The 22,191-nt window shown below is 39.0% G+C and overlaps 1 protein-coding gene across 3 annotated transcripts in view; it reads left to right on the top strand.

Moving 5' to 3' along the window:
• The window catches only part of b4galnt4a (beta-1,4-N-acetyl-galactosaminyl transferase 4a), a 225,297-nt gene that overhangs the window by 171,723 nt on the left and 31,383 nt on the right, over nucleotides 1-22,191 (top strand). For all 3 annotated transcript variants that reach the window (XM_077211313.1, XM_077211314.1, XM_077211315.1), the window contains exon 8: nucleotides 10,990-11,068. In XM_077211313.1, coding sequence (XP_077067428.1) covers nucleotides 10,990-11,068 — 79 coding nt within the window. The remainder of the gene's footprint in view (nucleotides 1-10,989; nucleotides 11,069-22,191) is intronic.

Here is a 22,191-nt window from a genome sequence, read left to right on the forward strand (position 1 = left end):
GGAGTATCAAACAAGTATTCATTCAAAAAAAAATACATTTAATAGACTCGACTCATATTAATTGTCTGATGTATTTATTCATGATGATCTCCACTTTAAACAAAACAACACAACAATTTTAAACAAATCCAGAATTATGCGGCTCTAGTTCGAAGACGAATGTCTGCTCATCTGTGTTTTGTACCTGAGTGTGAGAGACTGGTATTGCTGCTGCTAGTAGCTTTATCTGGTGTGTGGAAACCTGTGGTACTGCTGCTGAGAGATCGCACCGAATCAAATGCGGTGCATTCCTTCAAATTGACCCCGTGTTGAAGCAAATGTTTCATCATATTGGAGGTGCTTCCTCCCTTGCATGAAATGTCTTTCTTGCATGTTATACAATTCGCTGTATTTTCATCTTTTTTTGAAAAGCTTAACCAAACTTTTGAACGTTTGCCGCGCTCTGCCATCGTAAATATAACGTACAGCGCATGTGCGGCAGGCAGGTCCTGGCAGATCAATACAACAGTAAACAAATGCTCACTGCCATTCACCGCGCGCGCATGCGCGAGCGAGCATCACCAAAGTAAGGAATCGATAAGCGGAATCGAAATGCGCGTGTCTTATCAAATCCCCGGTTTTTGGCATTTTGGAACCGGTTCTAAAATGGAACCGGTTCTCGATACCCAACCCTAGTAGGATGTGGCTTCCGCAGCGTCCCTTCCTTCCAATGTACGGGGAACGCTTTCCCAGTGGTCCTGTAGGAACAGCAGTGACTTCCCTGGCCTAAGCCCTGTCCTTCCCCACCTTAAAGTTGCGGGCGCATCAGGAGGCTTTTGTCTAGGCCAGCGTTTCCCAAACGGGGTGCCGCGGCACCCTGGGGTGCCTTCTGGCGAGAGCAGGGGTGCCGTGTAAATACTCCATTAAACATTTTAAAATTGCTAAAATGTGTAAAAAAAAAAAAAATGTATCATCAATCTCGCATCGTCGGAAGCGTCTAATAACAACAAATAATGCACACAAATTTATAATAAAAAATGCAAATCATAAGTTTTCTGCGTTCGTTGAATTGCGGGGGTTCCGCATGATTTCATTCTCGTGCTTCATTCCCAGCGTCCACACATAAAGCTGCCTCTTTTTCATGGCTTGTTGCGCTTACGGTCAAATACACACGAAACAATTTCACAACGTCCGTCTTGCCGCATATTCACAAACACATCGGTTATGTCCGTGCTGCTGTCAACGGTAACGCGTGCGATTAATGTTTTTCAGTTTTACGCTAAAAAATATTTAAACACAATTAACGCAGCATCCGTTTTTTCTGTTATCCTTTGGCTAGCCTTACATTATATAATCACGTTCTTATTCATGCAAATGCTTTTAAACCATGCAACCGCGAAAAGACAAAAGAGAACGCGCTGTCTGTGAATGTCCTGCTGACACAGGACGACGCGCATCGCGTGCCAGAATCGACTTCTCTTTCGTGCTTGAACGAATAATAACACACAGTTATGCCAAATTGTCCGTTTTGTTGAGTATCCTGATGAGAGCTGTCTTAAATTAGTTAAAATCTTAAATTAGAGTTGTGAGAAGATGGGACGCGTGTGAGATAAACAAGTGCAGCAGTGACAACAGAATCAAAGAACAGGTAACAGAGAAAATTACTCACTGCTCTTGACTAAAGAACACTTTTAGCTTTAATAAGGATTCATCTATATTTAATTTATTATTTATGCAGTGAAGACTGTAAAGTGTTTGATAACTTTATTCAATTTCTGTGTATTTCCTGACATCAGTAGCAGTATTGGTATCAGTGATACTGGGCTTCATTCATAAAAAAGATGCCATTAAACAATTATTTAAAATATACTGTCTTTATGTTGTTTATACATTAATTTGGAGATTAACTGTGAAATTATTACATTATAAAATATATTAAAAACAAGCTATCTTGTGCAATTATAACAAAATTATCCCAATATAAAAACACAAATAGGCCTATACTGAGTGAGCAAACATTTAGGTGAGATTTGCAATGGTAATTGAGCAATGTTTTGCTGAATTATGAATAAAAGCCTTAATTAAATATGTCATCATGTAAAGTGATCTCTGCAGAAGAAATTAATGATTTCCTAGACTTTAAATGGATGGACAAAAAAATTGATAATATTAAAAAATATCTATATGACAGTAGGCCTATATACGGCAGTTATTCCCTGTGGTATTGAAAATCAATACATTTCAAGGTATAGTATCAAAGTATTATCGTGACAACACTAGTGTAGGGTGCCACACATTTTTTTAAATTTTCAAAGGGTGCCTCGACTGAAAAAAGTTTGGGAAACACTGGTCTAGGCACTGAAAGGTGGTAGCTTTAGTGGCGTTTTCAAAGGTTATCCCCATTCAGTCGACGTCGACTACGTCTGACGTTATCGACTGAAAGGGAACGTCCTGGTTGCGTATGCAACCCAAGTTCCCTGAAGGAGGGAACGGAGGACGTAGTCGCCTTGCCACTACCGCTGGACCACCGCTGACTCTGGGTTACGCTTGGCTCCTCAGCAAAAAGCAACTAGTGCGTGCATCCACTTCTGTATTTATACCCGCACCGCAGGGTCGGAGTGTGTGATGCGAATCACACACACACCAATTCCATTGGCTCGTTCAATAGTACTCGAAGATGATAGGTTCCCTGGCGTTATCCCCATTCAGTCGACGTCGACTACGTCTTCCATTCCATCCTTCAGGGAACGGTGGGTTGCATACGCAACCAGGACGTTATCATCAAACATTGTTCCAAATAAATAAAAACATGGAAGATTTATTTCACCATCTTATGTCAAAATCTTGCTTGACTTTCCTTATTAGACTGATGTCACCAGTCTCTATTTATGAATTTATTTAAAATATATATATTTAAAATTCATTTCACATAAATTAACTTTAATATACCTTTTTCTATGATGAGAACGTTTTTTTTATATTCAGTGGCCATGAAGTCAGAAATGTCAGGACAATACAGTTGTCTTGATATTACAATGAAAAGCCTCAATAGATTAATTAAATTATTCCAAAGAAAACCTTGAATAATTTGTTTGACAAATTAAAGTCATACAACCAACATGCAAAAACATGCAGAAAAATATAATCTCTTAAATTAGCAGATAAGTCAAGTTAAAACATTTGAAAATGTCAAGTGGTGTGACTCTTCAAAAACCTAATGAAAATTACGGTTTAATTTTTCATGACATTTGTACATTTTCTGGGAATTTTTTTTAATCTTGTTTTTTTTTAATGATGGTCAAGATACATAATTTAAAGAAAATATATTACTTTTGATGGTTTCATCACATTTCAACATATTTTTAGAGCCAAAAATCTCTGTGGTTCTTTAAAAATATTATAAAATGTTTTGGAATCTAACAAAAACAAAGATTACATTTCTGAAAACTATATATTTATTTATTTATTTATTTATTTATTTTTTCATTGATCCAGAGGCTACTTTTCACCAACCAATTTACTCGCAACTGATAAAATAAAAATCCTACTTATTTTCAGAAATATGTCACATTATAGAATGTAAAATGGATTTAATGTTGACTAAAAATGCTATCTACTCTGGTGAAGTCAGACTTCAGTAGCAATATGGTCCCATCTGACTTTGCTGTCAGTACAGACTGTGTTGTCCTGGCTATTTTTCTTATCCTGCAAAAGAGAGGCGATGCACCTTTTCTCAAATATCGTATATTTTCACTCGTCACTTGCTTCTGATGTTAAATCCACATTGTGTAACCAGATAAGCATTTTGCTGTTTGTTTCTGTGGTGAAGTGTTGTTCTGTTCGACAAAGTAAAGTAAAATGACTTGTGACAGATCTTGTTGGCATAGAGTGTGACGGTAATGAGGTTGTTAGATTCTTCCTCGCATTCATCTTCATGTCTGGGCTCGACTCGACACAGTTACTGAGAGACTGAGTCAGAGTTTGCAATTAGTCAGACAATTAGGAGCTTGTCCTCTATCTCTCTCTCTTTCAGTCTGACTGTGGCTTTATTCATCATCTCCTGGACGTGAGCGTGCTCACACACACACACACACACACACACACACACACACACACACACAGACACACACACACACACACACACACACACACACACACACACACACACACACACACACACACACACACACACACACACACCTACACACACCTACACACACCTACACACACACACAGACACACACACACAAACACACACACGCGCACAGTCTTACACACTGATTCAGAGTAAATGAACTGCGATCCTACAAGAGAATTGCTAATAATGTACACTGCCAAAAGTTTGGGATCGTTAAGATTTTTAATGTTTTAAAAAGAAGTCTCTTCTGCTCTCCAAGGCTGCATTTTTTTATAAAAAAAATAAAAATAATAATATTGTTAAATATTATGACAATTTAAAATAACTGTTTTCTATTTTAATATATTTTAAAATGTAATTTATTACTGTGATCAAAGCTGAATTTTCAGCATCATTACTCCAGTCTTCAGTGTCACATGATCCTTCAGGAATCATACTTAAATGCTGATTTGATGCTCAAAAAACATTCATGATTATTATCAATGTTGAAAATAGTTGAATAATTGAAAGTTCAAAAGAACAGCATTTATTGAAGAATCTTTTGTAACATTATAAATGTCTTTACTGTAACTTTTGATCAATTTAATTAATCCTTGATGAAAATTCAGCTTTGATCACAGGAATAAATTACACTTTACTATATAATCACATAGAAAATAGCTGTTTTAAATTGAAATAATATTTCACAATATTGGTGTGTTTTTTTATCAAATAAATGTAGCCTTGGTGAGCAGAAGAGACTTCTTTTAAAAACATAAAAGATCTTACCGATCCAAAACTTTTGACTGGTAGTGTATACAAATTTTAAAAATTTACTTTTTAATTTTAAAGCACCACTACTGTTTTTTGTGTTCTAAAGCTCTAGCACATATTAAAGTCGATTTTTTTTTACCATTTTTTTCAAATCAAAATGTTGTAACTTTAATTTTTTTTCCCCAATAAAATAACAGACTTCTCTTTGTCTTACGCCGGACTTCACCAATCATTTGTTCTGCTTAAACTCTGCCATTTTCTTAAAATTAACTGCAAGCTCACATTCAAATCTGCCTTCATCCAATCAACAATGATTGATAAAACCTATTTTTTTTTCAAATAATTGAATTTACTTGGATGTACATCAGAATACAGAATAAAAGATCTGTCGCTACTTCAGTTTCATCACAAAACAGCCTAATGTTATGCCGCGTTCGAGAAGAGGTCAGAATTTATAATATCTGAGACTAAACGTCCAATTTCCAACCTCAATGAGTTTCAGTCAAATTACACAGCACGTTCACATGTTGGCACATGATGTCACAATGACAAAACAAGAGAATTTCATGTTTTTCTGTCAATTATATGGCAAAAGCAGAAAAAAATGAACACATAATGCTTGCATTCACTAGCAACAGCTGACGTGATGCAATAATCATGGTATATTTATGTAAAGTTAAAGGTTTGAGGTAAGTTAGCTCCACGGCACGCTATGCTCATTGGAAGCAGAAGTCGCCTTCATCTTGGATGTGTCTTGCTGAGGTCGGAGATCGATGTGCTCAGAGTTCACAGGTCTGAAATCCGGCTTTGAGCAACGTTCTAGAAGTCATTTATTTTCAAGTAGGAGGTGAAAAATTAATTATAATTCTGAGTTGTGAAACAGAATATTAGTTAACTCCCATGCATTACTTAAAACATTGCACTGTATCTCTTTGTAGACATTCATATGTTATCACTTAAAATACATTAATGGAGATTCTAAAGGTGTTATGGTGTGTTTAGTCAGCATGATTTTAGCATGTTGCTAAGCTAACAGTTCAGTGTGCTACTAAGCATAAAAAATACATAATGTGCAACAAGTTGCCGAATTACTGAATACATCCTAGTTCAGTTTACTTTGTAGTCTTGGATGAAACATAACAAACTTGGCCTTAGACTTTTTTATGGTTTAAAACAACCTTTGCGCAGTGAGGCCTAAAAATGTTGCCTAGCTGGGAAGCTCACTATAGGTTTCTGAACAGAAGAGTGAAAGGTCTTCCTATTTCCTGTATCCCACTCCACGTTATGAAGGTCCTTTTTGTTTTGGCACGAAGCTTGCACACCTGCTGTGATTGATTGTAGTGTGGAATATAAGACGGGCAGAGTGAATCAGTTGGTGTGAAGTTGAGGAAATTGCACTGTCACCGACACCCTCCTTTGACCGTAATTCTCAATCTGAGAGCTTTCGTCCCTCTCTCGCTCTTGAGAATTTCTCCTATTCCCGCTGAGAGGGTCTATTTTCTACTTTTAACGCAGACTTTATCACACTTCCTGTTTTTCTCGTTCACTCACACACTTCATCGGTTTCTCTTTTTTGTCTCTTCGTCTTTTAAATTCCTTCTCGTTTTAAATGGTCTTCATTCTTTTGCTAATTTTACAGTACATTACTGCAGTGTTTGAATTGTGAAGAGACAAGACCCCCTAATACCAGTCTTAACATACCAAACCGTATATCAGCCATTGTCTGATACATATTCATTAGATAAATATTTATTTATTAATTTCAGTGTGTGTGTGTGTATATATATAAAAATAATAATTTAAACTCTGCATTATAGAGCCACCATAGGTAGCTGGTTTCTTCATTTCTCTTGCTTTTCAATTCATCGATTTTTATCCCTTTCCCACATCTGTTCTCCCTCTTTCTATTTGCTCTCAGTATTTCATCGGCTTACCGGAGCAAACAAGACATTTGCGTTAGCATCTGAGCAGAATTATGTCTCATGCATTAGCCACACTCATGAATATTCATGAGCAAATTTACTCATCAGGAGCCTCATGTTGCAAATATCATCTCTCAAATTGCCAGGGCACCAAAAAAACAAATATAAAATAATTAGTGCATGTAAATATAATATGGAGCCTCACCCCAAAGATTTTGACTGTTTAAATACTGTTATGTTCTCTGTAAATTACATTAGTTCTGTATTGATAGGAGATTGACAGATCATGGCACAGTGATGTTTTTAACGTGTCACATTTGGAGGTGTAATAAGGTGTGAAATCAAGCAGGCCTCTTATTGTGCTGTTCAAACAGCAGATGTGGCCCATTTGAGGAGATGTGATTTTGATGAGATGAGTGCCATAGCAGAGTACATAAGATTCACAGAGAGCAACTCATACAAATACACAACCAACACTCTAATATCGCCATAGCATCCCGAAATGGGGTCTGAGTGTACGGTGCAACACTTACCTGGCTCCACGGTTGGGCAGGGGGTGCGTGAGAAGGCATAGCGTCCTCGAACCGCACACTGCTACCCGCTGGCGATAGGAGAGGGGAATGAGGGTGGCAATGCATAGTGTCGCCATCTTCAGATTCCAGAGATAGAGGAAACTGCTCTTTTTATTGATAATTTGGTAAATTGATAATTTGGATATAGGATAATTTGGATAATACGCCGGGCAAGGGTGTGTCTTATCGCCTCCTTCTTTTGTGCAGCCGAGAACTGCTGGCCGAAGTTCTTGACTGCATCGCCAAAGAGGCCGGCCTGGGAGATAGGGGAGTGGAGGAATTTATTTTTGGCAGCCATGTTCCCCCAGTGATGGCATTCCTGGACCACCATCTTCTGACCGAGGGAACGCGCAGTGACTTTCATGCGCAGCTCCTGGATCAGCCATGGGTCAGAACTACCTTTGTGCAACTCCTTAAGTGCCTTGGCTTGGTACACTTGCAGGAGAGCCATGGTTTGCAGGATGGAGGCAGCCTGTCCAGCAGCTCTGTAATCCTTTGCCATGAGAACGGACAAGAACTTACAGGTCATGGATAGGAGACGTGGGTTACTACTCCAGGCGGCAGCGCTCTTTGGACACAGCTGCATCACAACCTCGCGCTCCACTGGGGGTGAGGGTAATGAGGAGGGTCCAGACCAGTTTCGGGCAGAAAAAGATGCCGTCTTTGATCTGGTAACCTCCTCATGCTAAGAACCAGCTCGGGCCGCCCCGCGATACCAAATGTCCAACCTAGACACGTTCGGGACACGGTGGAACAGTGGAGGCTGGTGATAATAATTTTTTTGGGGGGGGGGGAGGGGGGCTCCTTCATCAGTCATCAGCCTTCGTCCTCTGTCACTGGCCTGCTGCTTGATTTGTAAATCTTGTTGTTCCGGTCCGAGATCCTTTATCCTTTTTTTTTCTACAAGCGAAAGCCTTGTGAACAGGTTTTTTTGTAAATAAATTACAGAATTTGGATTAACTGCGGCCATTGTTTATACAAAAATGGTTGTCACTTGTCAGCCTAGCAAGGTTTTGGTGGAGTCAAAGTGGTGTCGCCTGCACACTCGCAGTAGTTGAATGACAGGTGACGAGAACCAATCAGATTGGATAAAATAACATATATCCAATTCTGATTGGCCAGGGACGCAACAACTTGCGCCCGGAGGAGAATCTTTAAGAAACCAATTAGAGACCAGCTTCAGGTCACATGCTGCCGAAAATTTAAAGTCTCACATAGACATCCATTTGTCCGGCGTCCCTTGCCCATGAAACCGCATGAAACATATTGAAAAACATAGAAAATAGTTGACCGATTAAAGCCAGTTTTTATTAAATGCTGATGCTTTTCTTACTACCAGCCGGCACGTTGTATGAATACATTTTTTTTATTTTTTTATTTTTATATAATTTTTGTATATGTATATTTCTGTAATCTTGATGGGGGTGTATATTGACAAGCCGCCACTGCGGTGGAGGCCTCCACTCGAGCCCTGAGACTTTCGACAGCCTGTAAAAGCATAGCGGTTATCTCTGGCTCAGACTCGGGCAACGCTGCTCTCCCTGAAGGTGGCAACGACCGTGACTGTTAGTCGACGCCAGGTAACGATTGCATCCAGAAGCACACGGGTGGAAGGACATCTTTAAAAAGATGCAGTGTCACACCCGTGTTTGCTCTTTCAGAGAAATGTAGCCCTCTTATAGTGCACAGGGGAAATGGCTGCAGCACAGCTGGAAGGGAATACTGCAGCCTGCAGTGTGCAAAAATGTCTTTTAGGGCTGTTATGAACAGCAGGAAATGCTATTTTGGAGATCACGACCACCTCTAAAGCGCCGTCACACCAACACCGGATAGCACAGGCCTCTTCCTGAAGAGCACTCGCAGACACTCGTGGAACAATCTGTGCTGGTCGTAACGTCTAACGTGAATGACTGAAAGGGAACTACAATATACAGTACGATACAATATTTTGACCTATGATGTGATACATCATTATATATGATGTGGCACATGATAATAAAATATGCTACAATGTATGTTCCGTTTGGATATATATTATACAAAACAATGCAGTATATTAATAGACTAGACAGCCATCGGCACATATCCTCAGCAAAGACCAATGGAACCAGACAACTTGATAAAATATTCTGAATTATATAAATCTGACTTGTGATGCAGACTGGAATCATAATCATACCATGTTGGTTTATTTGGCCAGAGGAGAACTGGGCCTGATTTCTCCCAAGGTTTTTTTTTTTTTCTCCATATCTGTCACTGATGGAGTTTAGTAGTTTTTTTTTTTTTTGACTTGCTTAATGTGTGGCATTTAATATTCAACAATATTATTGTTCTGACTGCACTGAGACTATTGGATGAGAACTTAACTGAGCTGGACGATGACATCACTGTTTTCTACAGAGCTGCTTTATAGCTGAATTAAACTTTTTCCATAATTGATGATCTTTACACAGTTATTGAACAGAACTGAATAAACACTAAACTGACCTCAGCTGAACAATGACACTATTGTCTTAAGGACCCCATATAGTTCAAGTGAAATCGGAAAAACAAACTAATGTGACGTCATTTCGAACAAAATCAGGCCCAAACAAAGTTTGTTTCATGAGTTCGAAACAGCTTGCCAAAGCGATCTTTCCGGAAAAGTTTGCTCCGTCTGGTAAACCCCTTCGAACTACCATTGATCTGCAGCAATAACGTAATAGATAGGCAGGGATCTGAGGCTCTGCCGCCTTTGACGTGGAAATCTTCTCCGGTTCATTTCTTCTGTTCAATCCCTCGAGGTCAGACATCTGCGAGTAAAAGCATGAATACACTGGAGAGTCACTTTATTGTAGAAAATGAACTTTTAATTGTAATTGAAAGAGACACTGACACGGTTTTGTCATGTTTAATACTGTAAAGCTGCTGCTTTTAATCAATTTATATTTATAATCTATTGTATGAAGCGGTAAATAAACGTGACGTGACTTTACTGAAGTGGCAAATTGCAGAGCATTTCCACATCGCTATGATCTGATGCTTTCTTAACTGCTGTTTTCTTACTGCTTTCATTTTTGTGGCATGTTTATTTTGTTACTGAAAGGAAAGCGCACAGCACATATTTACATATTCATCTAAACATCGGTCTCAGCAGCGTGGGTGGCGTTGGATGTTTGCTAACAGTGTATCACTGCTCACTTTTTTCAAACTTCTTTTTACCCCAAAGCGAAGAACAAATAAGAACTTCGCTGTGAGTATATCAGGGCCTTTAGAGATGCTTTACAGAAGAATTGAATTCTGTTTACCATCATTGATCATTACTTTCCTGTTTATTTCTGTAAAGCTGCTTATATTTTATATTAACATTTAGTACTTTTTGAGTTTCCACAGTTATTCCACGCCTATTTTCCCAATTAAAAGAATAAAAGTAACTTTATTGAACATTGCTGTTTTTTGTCATGTAAATGGCTGTGGTTGCCATTTTGTAAAAGTAATAATTCACTTTATTGCTTTAATAAGATATGGTACAATGTTACAATATAGAATATGATAAGATAAAATATGATATGGTGATGAAATAATGAAAATACAGGACTTACAAATGAAAGACATTAAGATTCCATGTTCGTTCTTTCCCCTTTAGTCTCATGGCCTCCAGACGATACTACTTTGAGATTCTCCACAAGCAGGACGACAAAGGCTCGGATCACGTTGAAGTTGGGGTGAGTTTTGAATTGGCTAAACTCAAACTCATTGTAACTCTGAGACAAAGGAGAGATGGATCCAAATGCTGATAGTAGTCTTTAATAATAAAATAACAAAAATATACACTGCTGAACACAAGAACTGAGTAAAGCAACCAGCATTACAGCCATAAAAAGGACAAGACCTGACAATGAACACAGGAAACACTGGGATTTATATGAATGGGCTAACAAGGGACAGGAGAAGGAAATTAATCACTATGGGAACAAACAAGGGTAACTATGGTCGCAAATAAAAGGGGGCACAGCAAAAGCAAACAGGAATTAAAAAATGGTGAAGCAATTGAACAATTGGAACAGAAAATACATATCAAAATCAAAGTCCCTAAACACAAAACAGGAGAGACGACACAAAGCAGGTTTTGTAACACTCAGAGTTTCAGAAAAGATTCTTAATGCATTTCTGACCACATAGTGCTTTTCAATCCTTCACCATCCATTATCTGAACTTCCAAAACAGCTGTTATTTTCCACTTTTGGTAAATCTTATTATACAAGTCTTTTCAGTCCACAGGCTATTCTGAGGATTGATAATAGAGGCTAAAGATACTGAATGTTTTTGTCATATCTGTTTTTGAAAACACTCCATTCAGTCGGCCTGAGAGAGCCAAATACAAATACCGGGTTTTAAGAGTGGGTGACATCTTATTTTGTTCTCCTCCTGACCAGCGTTGAGTTGAGGTCTTTTCATGAGCCTGTTCATCGGTCTGTCTTCTAGTATTTATTTATTTGAATGAATGAATGAATGAATAATTGTCATGTAAAGAGTATACTGAAAATCCTGTGGTTTGGATACTGATGTGTTAAATCGATTAAAACAATTCATGAAATAAAAATATGAATATAGAAATTAATTATTTAAAATTGTATAAACAAAAGCATCTGTGTTTGGCCACTTTACATGCACTGAAAAAATAGTAACCTATGTTAATGTTAACACCTAAATTAACTAGTTTTATTCAAGTTAAAAATATTATTTAACATCACTGAATCAACCTAAATGCATGAATTTATTCCAAGAAACTTACTTTTATTGGTTAAATGAGGTAGAAATAACACTTTAATGTAACAATTGGAATACATTGGACATATTTTTTGTATTCATTCTCAAATTAATTACTTCCACTTCAATCAATGTCATGGAAATACTTTTTTTTATTATGCTGGACTTTATTAAACATGTTCTGTGGTTTGAATGAATACTGATTTAGTAAATAACTTACAAAAAATTAAATTCCCCAAAATATAAATAAATATCTTAAAATTATAAATTTAAATCCAAATGAAAAACTGAATATATAATAAAAAATAGTAAATAAATGTAAAAAATAAATAAAACATAATAAATAATAATAATAAAAATCTTATTGTGTAAAAAAAATTTTATTGTGGCAAAATATATTTCTGATAACCTACCTCTAAACACCGTATATAAACAAAACAATCTATGTTTGGCCACTTTACAAGTCTGTCAAACAAGACAGTCTTTTCCTGTTCAATTGCAACCATAACAGTGTTAGAAATTGACCTTTTTTTAAATAAGGAGCAATATTTTGCCCCTGGAATTGATTTCTAGGAGATTTTCTGCAAATTCTGTGTTTTTAGAGCAATTTTTTTAGGTCATAATTGTGTCTGCAGAGTAGGGGTTGAACCGACTAGTCGATCACCTTAATGCAATGCCGTGACGCTTTAAGCTTGACGTCGACTAGTCGCGTTGATCATGTGACACTATATGATTGCGCTAATTTTGATACTATATGGCCGCGTTGCAGATGACAACAGATGAAGAGCCCAGAGGGTCATTGCAGCAAGAAAACAGCATTGGTACATAAAGTGTGTGGAAATACTTTACTAACTTAGCACTATATTGTTGAAAACGAAAGTAAAAGCATGACGCACGCTCACTGTATTACCGGGAAATGAGAGTTCAGTCTATTTTAAAATCATTAAAACATTATTTTTTTCATATATTTATTTAAACATATTAATGCATCTCTAATTCACCCGCAATTAATTGGAATATTATTTTGTATTACTTGGATCCATCACTAACGCTCAGATGTGAATTTATAGCTTTTTTTTTCTTTTTCTTTTTTCTTTTCATCCTAAATGATGATGTAAACAGCGGTCTGATGATATAAACAGCGGTCTGTTTAGCTACATCTGGCCACTTCATGTGTTTCTGTGATCTGATTGCTATCCGATCGTGAAAAGACCAGGGGCCTCATTTATAACCATTGCGTACGCACAAAACAGCCCCTGAAAGAGGCGTACGCCACTTACGACGCATAAGTTGTGATTTATAAAAACAAACTTGACGGAAAAATTTGCGCACCTGCACGCAAACTCTGATCCATGCGTACGAACATTTTGGAGATGGAGCAGTTTGGCGACACCGATGGTGAGCTGGAGTTAAATGTCTTTTTGGTCAATTTTAGACAGAAAATCTAAAGAAAATTATACATATACAGAAAGATAATATAAATATAATTTCACAAACCAAGCCTATCACATGAAGCAAACATCCATCCCTTCTTAAATGTCCGTGCCAGCGAGCGCGTTTGGCTGTTTAGTGAAACTGACACATACCATAACGCATCTAAAACGGTAAATCTTCATTATAAGTCCTAATCATAAATACAGTTCATGTTCACAATAACAGTTTAAATAAATAAAACAATGATTTAAACTTTGTTTTGCTTCTGTTGTAAAGATTTAGATTAAATATGCAATTCGGATTAATGTAGTTAAACACTTAAATTACATGAAATCATTACTGAGAAGTTACAAAAAAATTATATTCAATAAATAGAAATATTTGTTGTGGATGCAATGCTTTCGAACACTTTTCCTCTTGCATGCTGTGTTTTAATGTTTTAACTACAGAGATAATTGCTTATCATGATAATAGCAGATTGTCTGAGAAAATGGTTTCGTGCAAATAATGCACAACAAGGTCTATCTGTTTCCATTAAAAACATAAATCAATTAAAAATACTCTTTGGCCAGTGGAAAATATTAAGAAAAACTTTCTCCGAAATGTATTCTATACTATTTGATTTATTTATTCAAAAACAAGGCAAGGATAGGCTACTAGTTTTTATAATGTAACTAATGTGACAGCACAGCCGCATTTCATATTTTCCTAATGTCTTGTACGGTTAAACATGTTATCACGTGGATGAATAATCATATGCAAATGATATGCAGATGAGGATATGGATAGTAAAACTAGGCGTTGTAAGCTCCTTATATGGTTGTTTCGGGGAGGAGACGCATGTGCGCACAATCTTCCGTTAACTGGGATTTATAAAGTGAATTCTGCGCAGGTTCTGGCGTACGCACGGTTTTATAAGTCTGAATATTTTTTTGCGTACGCCATTTTTAGCTTTCTGGCGCACGTACACTTTTAATAAGGATCCTACGCACAGTTTTATGAATGAGGCCCCAGGTGTAGGCTAAATGCCCTCCGAAACGCATTCGAGATGGACTTAAATCTGATCGCTCAAACCACTTCATGAGGAGGTCTGGGCCACTTTACAGACGAAACTGGACACGTGTATAAATGCATCTGGTTGTTGAAACCGCATATGTAAATTGGACTTCTCCCAAAAATGCTGAAAAAAATGTGTGAGAGCGTGTTAGCCTATATGTCATGTTATATTCATTATATGACGAAGCTATGGCAACACGCATCACCGCAGCTAAGCATCTATTCATAAAGCCAACGTGCAAACTATCGTAAATCAAAGTGAATGTAAGTCACAGACGCTTAACACACAATCATCTTCGTTAAAAGTAAAGAAACAAAATGATCTTACCAGTGCTGTCTCTCTTATTGGGGTCTTTGATTTTGAAATTAGCTGATGATCAATAAAATGCAGCTCATTACTGTTGCTTTCGGTGACGTGAACTCCGTTAAATCTGCATATAGCGCGTTGTTTGAAGATCGGATTTATATCCGTTTTGCGAAAACATATTTATGTGACCAGGTGTAAATGGAATCGTTTTGATAAATCAGATCAGTAAAAACGCATGAATTCTCCAGGTGTAAACAGCCCCATAAGCTGTCTGTCAGCATCTATATAATTTTATGTTAATAAATTGCAAATTGTGGCATGTTGCAAAGCAGTCACATCTCTTGTGTTTTTATGAATGACGTCAGTGACTAGTCGACAGCAACTCGACTTTGATATCATAACAGTCGACTTCAAAAATCTGAAGTCGTTCAACCACTACTGCAGAGGCACTAAACCAACACTTAACAAATAATGACACAAAATAAAACTATGGAATTCACTATGGAGAACGTCTCGGTTACGTATGTAACCCTGTCGACTGATTGGGATCACGCTTAGGGAGCCTGTCATCTTCGAGTACTGTTAAAACGAGCCAATGCACATTGGCGTGTGAGATATGCATCTCACACTGAGCCCCGTGGCGCGGGTATAAATACGGATGTAGATGCACGCACCAGTTGTTTTTCGCTGAGGAGCCGAGCGAAACCCGGAGTCAGCGGTGGTCCAGCAATAGTGGCGACTGGACTATGTCTCCGTTCCCTCCTTCAGGGAACGAGGGTTACATACGTAACCGAGATGTTCCCTTTCAGTTGCTAACGTTCAACGTAGTGGACATGTCGACTGATTGGAATCCCAATTAAAACGCCACTAGTGCTGCCACCTTCTGCCAAGGAAAGACATGGGCTCGTCGCAGGGAGCCGTACCATGGAAGAATACACATATGGGATCATCGTAGGGATCACAACATATGGGATCCAGCCTAACACAGGTTCCAACAGTGCATACGAATGTTAGCCCAGGCATCGGACGTTGCCAAAGGGTGTGGAGGAACTAAACAGGGTTCGGCTAAAGAGGAACTCTACTGGAGCAAGAATGGCGCACGTATCCAGTCCAGAGAGTCAAGGAGCGCCGTCGTTGGCTCAGCCTGGTTGATATGGCGGATGCGGACAAGGTTCGGTTCCTGGACTCCCCAATTTCCCAGGTTGGGCTGTTCGGCGACGTGGTGGAGAACTGCGCCCAACAGTTCTTTGCCACCCAAGCGCAGACGGAGGCCGTCCGGCACATCCTGCCCCGGCGGCCCGCTGCTCGTGCTCCGGAGGGCGAGGTCGGTTGCAGTACGGAGCTCACCTATGAGCGCACGGTCTGGGCTACCCTCGTGCATGTCCATGAGTGCCCTGGCCTTATAGACCTGTAGCAATGCCATGGCATGCAAAGAGGAGGCGACTTACCCACAGGCTTTGTAAGCTCTGCCCATCGGAACGGTTCAGAACTCACAGGCCTTAGGGGGAGACGAGGATCCTCCATCAAATAGGCATTGGCCGCTGGACACAGATGCACCTGTGTCGCGACAGACCGCTCCACTGGAGAGATAGCCTCGTAACCCACCACCGCTCCTCCGTCAAGGATAGTGAGGGAGGAGGAGCTATTCAGGCCGTTCCTGGCAGAGAATGGTGCCGTCCACGACCTGGTAAGCTCTCCATGCACTTTGGAAAAGAAAGACACTAGGGCGGAGAGCTGAGAACCAGCACGGCATGCCCCCAGATAGCAATCCTCCAACTGAGATTGTTCGGGACACGGTGGAAGATTCCACTCGAGCCCGACAGCCTCGGCAGCCCGTTTCAGCATAGCTGAAATTTCTGGAAATGGCTCGAGCAACACTACACTGCCAGAGGGAGGTAACGCAGCCGAATCATCATTTCCAGAGGTGGAAGGGGGGCTCCTCCCCTAAGGGGGGCTCCTCCGGCTGCGGTGTGATGGAGGAGTGAGGAGCCCACAGGTATTGGTTACCGGGTGGAAGCCTCACTATGATCCTCTGATCACCCATCCAGCACGGCACCGTAGCAGGGCAGGGTAATGGGGACTCTACCTTCAAGTATGAAGGCGAGTCTCGATCTCAACACCGCAATACTCATGTTCTCGCAATGAGAACATGAACTATCCACAAAAGCTATATATTTTTTTTTTTTTCAAAAACGTGATGCAACCATTGTGACCTTCAGAGGGGGACAGGGATCCCGCATCCAGAAACGCACGGATGGAATGCCATCTTTAAAAAGACGCAAACGCAGTTGAGGGCTCAGAAGCTCGCGATCACCGCTGCACTCACACTGTAGAACCACGCCGTGTAAAGCACGCCGTCACTGGACTCTAGAGCAGTGGAGACGTGTTCTCTGGAGTGATGAATCGCGCTTCTCTGTCTGGCAATCCGATGGACGAGTCTGGGTTTGCCGGTTGCCAGGAGAATGGGACTTTCCTGAATGCATTGTGCCAAGTGTAAAGTTTGCTGGAGGGGGGATTATGGTGTGGGGTTGTTTTTCAGGGGTTGGGCTTGGCCTCTTAGTTCCAGTTAAAGGAACTCTTGATGCTTCAGCATACCAAGACATTTTGGACAATTTCATGCTCCCAACTATGTGGGAACAGTTTGTTCCTGTTCCAACATGACTGCGCACCAGTGCACAAAGCAAGGTCCATAAAAACATGGATGAGCGAGTTTTGTGTGGAGGAACTTGACTGGCCTGCAACCCGAGAGAACACCTTTGGTATGAATTGACTGCGAGCCAAGCCTTCTCATCCAACATCAGTGCCTGACCACACAAATGTTCTTCCAGAAGAATGGTTAAAAATTCCCATAAACACACTCCTAAACTTTGTGGAAAGCCTTCCCAGAAGAGTTTAATCCTACAGATTAAGAATGGGATGTTATTAAAGTTTATGCGCTTGTAAAGGCAAACTTTGGCAATATAGTGTATACATAAAGTACATTTCTGTCGTGACAACTCTGAGAGTTTAGCATGGTAATGAATATGACCATGTTAATGTGTTTTGTCTTGGTGGAAAAGATCTGCTACGCTGCTGCTGTTGATCATAGTTAATGCTGCTGCAGAGCAAATATGGAACTTTTCCACTGCCAATATGTGCAATATGTGTCAGGCTTATGTTTTGTTTAGTTGTCTTTTCAAGTTCAAGTTCACTTTATTTGTATAGCACATTTACAACAGCCACTAGCTGACCAAAGTGCTTTACAGAACAACCAGATTAAAATATAGTAAGATCTGCAGGATACAGGCGTGGCAGGATACAGGAAACAAGAAATACAGGAGTGGCAAAACAGTATCAAACTCAAATATAAAATAGGAGAATCAACCATTAGAGAAGAGATCAATATACTAAAGAAAAAAGATAGGTTTTTAATAGAGACTTGAAAACAGACAGAGTAGGGCCCGTTCTAATCTCAAGGGGCAGGGTGTTCCAGAGTCTTGGCCCTACCACCGCGAATGCACGCTCCCATCTACGCTTAAGTCTAACGTGAGCGACTACCAACAGAGCCTGGTCGTTGGATCTTAGGCTTCTGGAAGGAGTGTAGGGCTGAAGAAGTTCAGAGAGATAGGCAGAAGCTAAGTTATGAAGAGATTTAAAAACGAAGAGTATCATTTTTAAATCTATTCTCTGTTGAACTGGCAGCCAGTGTAGAGATTTGAGAATCGGAGAGATGAGGTCATATTTGCGACACTTATGTAGAAGTCTGGCCGCAACATTTTGGACTAACTGAAGACGAGCAAATTGAAAACTTGATATACCGCAATGTAAGGAATTGCAGTAATCTAGCCGACACGTAATAAAGAGAAAGCCTTTGATTTTAGCCAATAGACGAAGTTGGTAGAAACTGGAACTGATTACGGATGAGATCTGTTTGTCAAATTTTAATGGCTGGTCAGCAAGAACCACTAAGTTCCGCACCCCTGGGGATTTAAAAGCCGATAGACTTATACACTGAGAGTTTTTATTTGGGCCGAAAACAATGACCTCAGTCAGGTCTTCATTAAGGAAGAGGAAATGTTGGGCTAGCCATGCTTTAAGAGAATTCATCATATCGCATAAAAAAGTTAGCATTTTCGTTCCTATATGTTTGTCTCTTGTGCTTCAGTTCAGCTTAGCCTTGATTGTTTCCTAGCTAGTATCCTTAATCTTGTTAATATTAGGGGCTGTTTATGTGATTTGGCCGTTCGTTTACATGACAACAGGGTTTTGGGGGCCTGAAAACGCAAACTTTTGAAAACAGGTTTCAAAGTGCAAGTTTTTGAATACGGTGTCCGTATAAACAACAAAAACGCAAATCTCTGAAAATGATGATGTCATGCGTATTACGTGTCTATGGTGTTTCATCGCCATCTAACGGCCTGGCAGCAGATTACAGCGTTTTTAGTCGCTTTTGCGGATCCGTGTGAATGGGGATCGTTTCGACAATGGTGTCGTCTGTACGCGAAAAACTCAAGGGAATAACTTCTCAGTTTTAAGCAATATCATTGTCGTGTAAGCGTACACTCATATAAGTACTCCCTGTTTTGTTCTATTCCTTGTCGGTTATTGTCATTGCGTTAGTGTGGTAAACGTGTTTATTCTCCTGAGATTCTGCTATGCAATTCTGTTCATGGATTAAAGTCTATTTGAGTGAATTTCTGACTATTTCGTGTTGGATTCAACCATACAACTGAGACAATATGTTGCTGTTAGCAAATAAGACACGCTGCTGCTGTACAAGCATGCATGAATCAGCCCCATAGCAGATCTATACATGTGGAGCTGGGGAAGGTGGAGGGTTTCTGAAAGCATGCTGCAAACTGCTACAGCAAACGATAGGCAAGTATTTGAATGTTGAGCAGCATGCTCATTGGCTACTGATACAGCAGGAACCTATACCTAAGAAACAACAATATATGATGTTTTATTTACAAAGTTCGGGAGGCCTATGTAAAAGAAAATAACTGACTTGTCTCTATAAGATCACACTTAATATTTTTCAACCACAGAAATATTAGGTTTTTATACATTAAACAATACATCTGACATTTTGGGAATCAAGAATTATGAATTGAATACTTGGTCTGCTATATTTGTTAAAATGTACACAACTGCACTGTGTACTGTTTCCCACAATACAATGTTACAAATACTGGTATCACTGAGTACAAAAATGTAAAAAAGCTATCTATCCATGTTCATTATATACACAACGCTGTAGTATGTAGGTAGGGGAAACATAAACAATCCATCAAAAGATGTGCAAAGCCTTCTGTCGTTTTAGAAAAGAGCAGAAAAAAACATGGTACAATAAATTAACGTCATCACATTATTATACCAAATGCCAAAAATAACAATTACGGCCCCCCTGTGTGAAGCCATCAGCAAGCATCAGTCCGTAGCACACGCTCTGTGGGAGAGAGAGAAATGGAGAGAGCGCTCGAAACTACTTTATTTTTGATTTAGCTGCAGCTGGCTGCTCCTCATTTCACTAAAAGCATTGAGCAAATACAAAAAGGGCCTCCAAATTAAATTTTCATAATGTATTTCCTGCCTTTGTCCATCTGCTCTTGACTTGAGATTATGGTGGAGGAGCTTCCAAGAAAAGATATCACGACAATATCTTGAGTTGAGCCGATCCTTGAGCTTTGATTGAGTTGTGAGGAATGGGAAAATAACAATGATACAATTTGTCTTACAATAATGATACTATTTTAAAAAATATTTTAAGGTCCCCCTGTAGTCAATAATTGTATCCCTTAAAACTCATATTTGATCACCAAAATGATGTTTAAATGTTTTTTCCTTGAAAAAAAATTCTTCATGGCTTAAATAGCTTGAATGTAACTCTAAACCCTTGCACACGCACACCTTCATTTAGTATACTAAATGTATTCTAATATATGTTATGAATATGCAAATGAGCCCGCCTTCGCTCACTCACTCCAGCTCAGAGATCCACTCGTTGACGATCACATGTTGATCTGATTGGTTACAAGGTAGTTTGTGACGTCAGAACACCAGTGATTTCAAACACTGATATTGAAACTGTCTTTGGTTCACTGCAGTTTTAAGGAGAAAATACTCAGCAATGGTGTTGACTTATGAATTTACACATGGTTTGTCTCAAAGCATGTTAAAATCACCACATAGACATACAAACAACATTAAAAACTTGATTTTCACCACAGTGGACATAAAAAGATTGTTTTCAGCAGCGCAAGCCTATTCTCTATAAATAATGTGGTGCAATGCAGTGATATTTGTTAGCTAAAACTGTCATTGGCCATTTTGGACTGATATTCAACACAAAAAAAACTTGTATGAAACAAGATTGACACAAAACAGCTTTCGAAAGAGAAATATTATTGATTACTAATACTTCTATAATTGCATTGTGTGATTTGTTACGCGGCAAACCAAATCAGAGAGATACTTGCAGAATTACAGTTTTTTATGGCCATGTACACATTCAGTTAAATTCGGTTGTCAGCTCATATTTGAATGCTAAATCCTCTTCAGTACACACACAGTTCAGTAATTTCTACAGGAGTGAGAACCGCATTCTACAACCGAATGAACTGAATAATGCACGTATAGTGACAACCGCATTAACAAAACTTCTGTGCAGTGAGTGTTACAAGCACGTCAGGGATGTGTCTCTCTTGTGCGCGGTGCAAGAAAAACCTCTGGGAAAGTGGTACAAGCTTTGAATCTTTTGGGTTGCCACTCCTGAAACTTTACAGTGTGTTTGTGGCCCATAACACTTGTATGTATATAAATACCAAACACACTGTGACTGGGTTCAAATTGGTTCTTTAAAATGTATAGAAATATTTTTAGTAACAAGACTGTAGCACATAATCTGCCATTGAAAAGGAGATTTGCATTCCCATATGGTGGTCTCCCAATGTCAGTTGAGGTTATGGTGATGATACTTGATATTATATTATTTACATGTAAAATATTTTTTTTAAATGGAAAACAATGACAATTTTATATTGTAATAGCACTGTATATAATCGTATACAGCAGAGAACATGCATTAAATAAACCAAACAGAGCAGTTAATATTAAGATATGAATTGCCATTCCTGGGAATTCAACTTGGCCAGAACTCTTGATAAGAGAAACTACATTGAAAAGCTTTTTACGTAACTGCGCATTTTTCAGGCACTGAGCCTAATAAAATTCTGTCAGCCACACTTGTACTTTTCTAGCTTTATTGTTACATTTTGTTGTTTTCCCTCTTGTATTGATTTT

Source organism: Siphateles boraxobius, unplaced genomic scaffold (assembly GCF_051911475.1).
Source record: "Siphateles boraxobius isolate OS27281-9 unplaced genomic scaffold, OSU_SipBor_1 65, whole genome shotgun sequence".
Classification (NCBI taxonomy): domain Eukaryota; kingdom Metazoa; phylum Chordata; class Actinopteri; order Cypriniformes; family Leuciscidae; genus Siphateles; species Siphateles boraxobius.